Raw genomic sequence first — 4,214 nt, forward strand, 5'->3', positions numbered from 1 at the left:
CAGGATACATTCACCATTCACACACATTCATACACTGTGGCCGAGGATGCCGTACAAGTTGCCATCTGCTCATCAGTTAAACACTCACACACATTTACACTCCAATGCGCAGCAACTCGGGGTTCAGTGTCTTGCCCAAGGACACTTTGACGTGGGACTGCAGGGCCAGGGATCGAACCACCAACCTTCCGATTGGCAGGCAACCGCTCTACCACTGAGCCACAGCCGCCCCCGGTGGTGGTGGTGTAATGGTGTTGGGGATGTTTTCTTGGCACACTTTAGGCCCCTTAGTGCCAATTGGGCATTGTTTGAATGCCACGGCTTCCCTGAGCATTGTTTCTGACCATGTCCATCCCTTTATTTGCCACCATGTACCCATCCTCTGATGGTTACTTCCAGCAGGATAATGCACAAAGCTCGAATCATTTCAAATTGGTTTCTTGAACATGACAATGAGTTCACTGTTTTAAAATGGCCCCCACAGTCACCAGATCTCAACCCAATAGAGCATCTTTGGGATGTGGTGGAACGGGAGCTTCGTGCCCTGGATGTACATCCCACAAATCTCCATCAACTGCAAGATGCTATCCTATCAATATGGGCCAACATTTCTACAGAATGCTTTCGGCACCTTGTTGAATCAATGCCACGTAGAATTAAGGCAGTTCTGAAGGCGAAAGGGGGTCAAACAAAGTATTAGTATAGTGTTCCTAATAATCCTATAGGTGAGTGTACATACGTCCATCCACACATGTAAACAAACAGCTCTACGAGACTGAAGCTGAAACATGTTGTGTCTATGTAGTGATGCTTCCTCCAGTTTTCTGACTGGAGGAGTATAGATCCTAGATGAACGGGCGGGATCTATACTCATCAGCAGGTTGGCACTGATGATGTTCTCTGCAGTCTGTTCCTGTCCTGTTTGGTGGCTGATCCAAACCACACAGTGATGGATGTGCAGAGAACAGAAGGAATGATTGCAACTTGGAAAACATTGATTCATTCCCCCATTTCAAGTCACAACTCAAAACACATCTGTTTAAAATGGCCTATTCCACCTAAATGTCTATTGCTCTGCCTTTTCCGTTGTTTTGCTGTATAGTATTTGTTTTTCTGTTGTATAGTATTTGTTTTATTTTGCTGTATAGTATTTGTTTTGCTGTTGTATAGTATTTGTTTTGCTGTATAGTATTTGTTTTGCTGTATAGTATTTGTTTTGCGGTTTTATTATGTATAGTATTTGTTTTGCTGTTTTGCTGTCTTCAGCTGCCCTGTTCAATAAAAGCCTAAAAATGCCCAAAAAGTTATCTTAAAAAAACTAAATAAAAAAATACTGGATTCACATCAGACAAACTGTTGTTAATAAGTATGGTAAGTGATGGGGGCTAAAGTCCACTTTTTAACAACAGTTTGGAGAGCGTTCTGATGTTTCTCACCCAGCCCTTGTGTCACCTACCTGTTGTTGTTTCTTTTTTACCCTCTGTATTTAGTTGTTTGGTTGTTCCAGTAAGGTTAGTTTCTGAATCCTGTGAAGCTTCTCACTCAGCACCTGGAGCTGGATTATTTTGAAAGCACTTGAGAAATAAACTAAAATATGATCCTCACAGTGCTATCTGTTCTGTCCATAATTGATTGGGAGCACAGTGTGTAAAACCTAATAATAGGGAATCCATAAAGAAAAGCAGTAACACATGTTTCTTCTCTCCCTCAGCTGCTTTAGTCTTGTGGGGTGCTGATTATGTGACAGGCTCCAATCTGCCAAGCCACTCAGATGTTCAACTTTCCTGTTTCACTGGACAAATAATACAGGTAGGATTTTCTTTATTTTATTGGTTATTTTTTATTAACTATATCAACATACATACAATACAGTCAAATACATAGTACGGTCATATACTTAGATGAATACTATCATTACAAAGAATATACTGTAGGCTGTTATAATTTAGTTGTATTTATAATATCTTCAAAGAAGGATCAGTAGGCTAAAAAGTTCCAGTCATATGGTCAGCGGCATTAGTTGTGCCTTTTTCTCTTTCTTTTTTTGTTACGTGCATAAGTTAGAAATGTCATAATTATACAACTCTGCAGATCTGTTTACAGTTATCTGCTCTTTGTCCTCTTTGAGGTGAGCAACTGAAACAGTGAGTTTACGGTGTGTACAACAGTTTTTTTCATCAGGCAGAGTGACAAACAGCCTTCACTGCAGGAAATGTATTCACGTGACATTCTGTATTTAATTTTGACTGAGCTATGGCCTGTTTAAAACTTTTTCCAGGTTAGTGGCGATGCACACTGCTCAAAATGTTCCATCAGCAGTTTGGTTTGTTGCTAAACTGAGCTGTGGCGTTAAATCACCTCTTTCACTCATTACAAAATCTGAACGTAAAATCTCTTGGATAAAGATAGGAATAAATCCATTGAGGAAAAGTTCTTAAAAAGTGGTACCCAGATTTAATGGTTTAGTACTTTTTAAGAAATATTTAATTAGGGCCCGAACGTTGACAACAGCGAAGGCCCTATTGAAGCTGAAAGAATTCTTCCTTCTTCTTTTTTTAAAGGGCTTAACATACTCAAAAACTTGGCTTGGTGAAAATTTACATTGTTTTAAGGCATTCGGGAATAGGCGCACAAAATTACTCGCTAGCGCCCCTACAAAATTGGAGCCATACCCTAAGCGCAACAGGAAGTCCGCCATTTTGAATTGAAAGTTTAAAATAAGTGTGAAGCCCTGAAGCCAATATTGACTTTTGGTCATAGCGCCCTCTGCTGCAACAGGAAATCAGCCTTAAATGACAAACATCATCCAATTTACATGAAACTTAGAATGTGTTATCTACCTATGATATCAGTCCCTATACTCTAGCTATACTCAGGACACACCCCTTTCATAACTTGTAAACCGTTTAAGGTAGACTCTTGTGTGAGGTATCATTGAACTCAGCAAATAGTTCCATTTTAATTGGTGATGCTTTGCTCCGTCCCATATTCCCTCTTTAATAACTAAAGACCCATTTCTTGTACACTATTTTGTAAGGTATCATTGAACTAAGCAGAGATTCTGTCTTCTGTCTATATAGAGGTTTACTCTTTGACGCAGCGGGCCCTGTATCGACTCCGCCCTGCAGCCCTTTGCTGCATGTCAAATGATAGGTAACAGAAAACCAGTTTGAGGTGCAAATTTGTTTTTTTTAAAGTGCTCGTGCCGCCACCCATGTGTCATGAAAAAAAGCCTCACTGGGAAGCTACACGCTTCGCTCATGCCAAAAACACTACTGAGAGTACATTGTTCGTGTTCAGCAGTGGAGTGCCAATCTGAAAGTTCAGTTTGAACTTGGAGTTTATTTATGTCTTTCTTTGCTGCTGCTGATAATATGACTGGAATAATTAAATTGAATATTAAATAAGTGGAGCACTTTCTAGTCAGTTTTATTCCCCTTCCCATTTTAATCATAATGCTGTCAATGTGCTCAGATCACAGCAATTGTCCATTCAACATTACACAGGTCAAATAGAACATTATTTTTCTATTTGACCTGTGCTATTGCCGGCCCTATCATTCATAGCTATGTATCTTCATATTTTCTTTTTTTTGTGCAGGGTCCAATGTTTTTGCTGGAGGATGGTAAATCAGCGATCTCACTAAATGATGCTCTAATGTGGGCAAAAGTCAACCCTTTCTCCCCTCTGGGAACAGGACTCCGCATCAACCCCTTCTAACACACACACATAATAAACAACACATTTGTGCTTCAGCAAACTGGCCAACTGTATTTTATAATTTACTGAGCCAACAAATGTAATGGTGTCAACAAAAAAGACATTTATGATTTTTTTTTTGATAATGTTTATTTTTAAACAAGGTTGGTAATGGTACATTTTTATATTGGTAAGCTGTCATGTAATGACAACAAAAAAAATCAATATGTATTCAGTTGTGAAAGGATTCTTATTATATGTCATTCGTTTGGTAGGATTCCCTTCTTACTATAGCTAAACAATTCTCAATGTATGTACAGGCTATAAATCTACATTACATTATTCTATTGTGGTAAAACAAAGAAGAAATAAATACTGAAATAAAGCAACCGCTGCATATTTATACAAGGTGTCCTTATTGTGTTGCACTTATATTAATGCTAGTAAAACACTAATGCTACACTACAGAAACATCAAACCTAAACATGCATTTGGGTGTCTGAGAAGCCCCCCCC

General features: G+C 38.9%; 1 protein-coding gene across 3 annotated transcripts in view; it reads left to right on the forward strand.

Moving 5' to 3' along the window:
- Nucleotides 1-4,052, forward strand: part of wdr17 (WD repeat domain 17) — a 116,455-nt gene extending 112,403 nt beyond the window's left edge. For all 3 annotated transcript variants that reach the window (XM_032538013.1, XM_032538028.1, XM_032538020.1), the window contains exons 31-32: nucleotides 1,712-1,809; nucleotides 3,601-4,052. In XM_032538013.1, coding sequence (XP_032393904.1) covers nucleotides 1,712-1,809; nucleotides 3,601-3,720 — 218 coding nt within the window. In that variant the 3' untranslated portion in view covers nucleotides 3,721-4,052. The remainder of the gene's footprint in view (nucleotides 1-1,711; nucleotides 1,810-3,600) is intronic.
- Nucleotides 4,053-4,214: the final 162 nt, after the last annotated feature.

The sequence above is a fragment of the Etheostoma spectabile genome, chromosome 2, assembly GCF_008692095.1.
Source record: "Etheostoma spectabile isolate EspeVRDwgs_2016 chromosome 2, UIUC_Espe_1.0, whole genome shotgun sequence".
In the NCBI taxonomy this organism is placed as follows: Eukaryota; Metazoa; Chordata; class Actinopteri; order Perciformes; family Percidae; genus Etheostoma; species Etheostoma spectabile.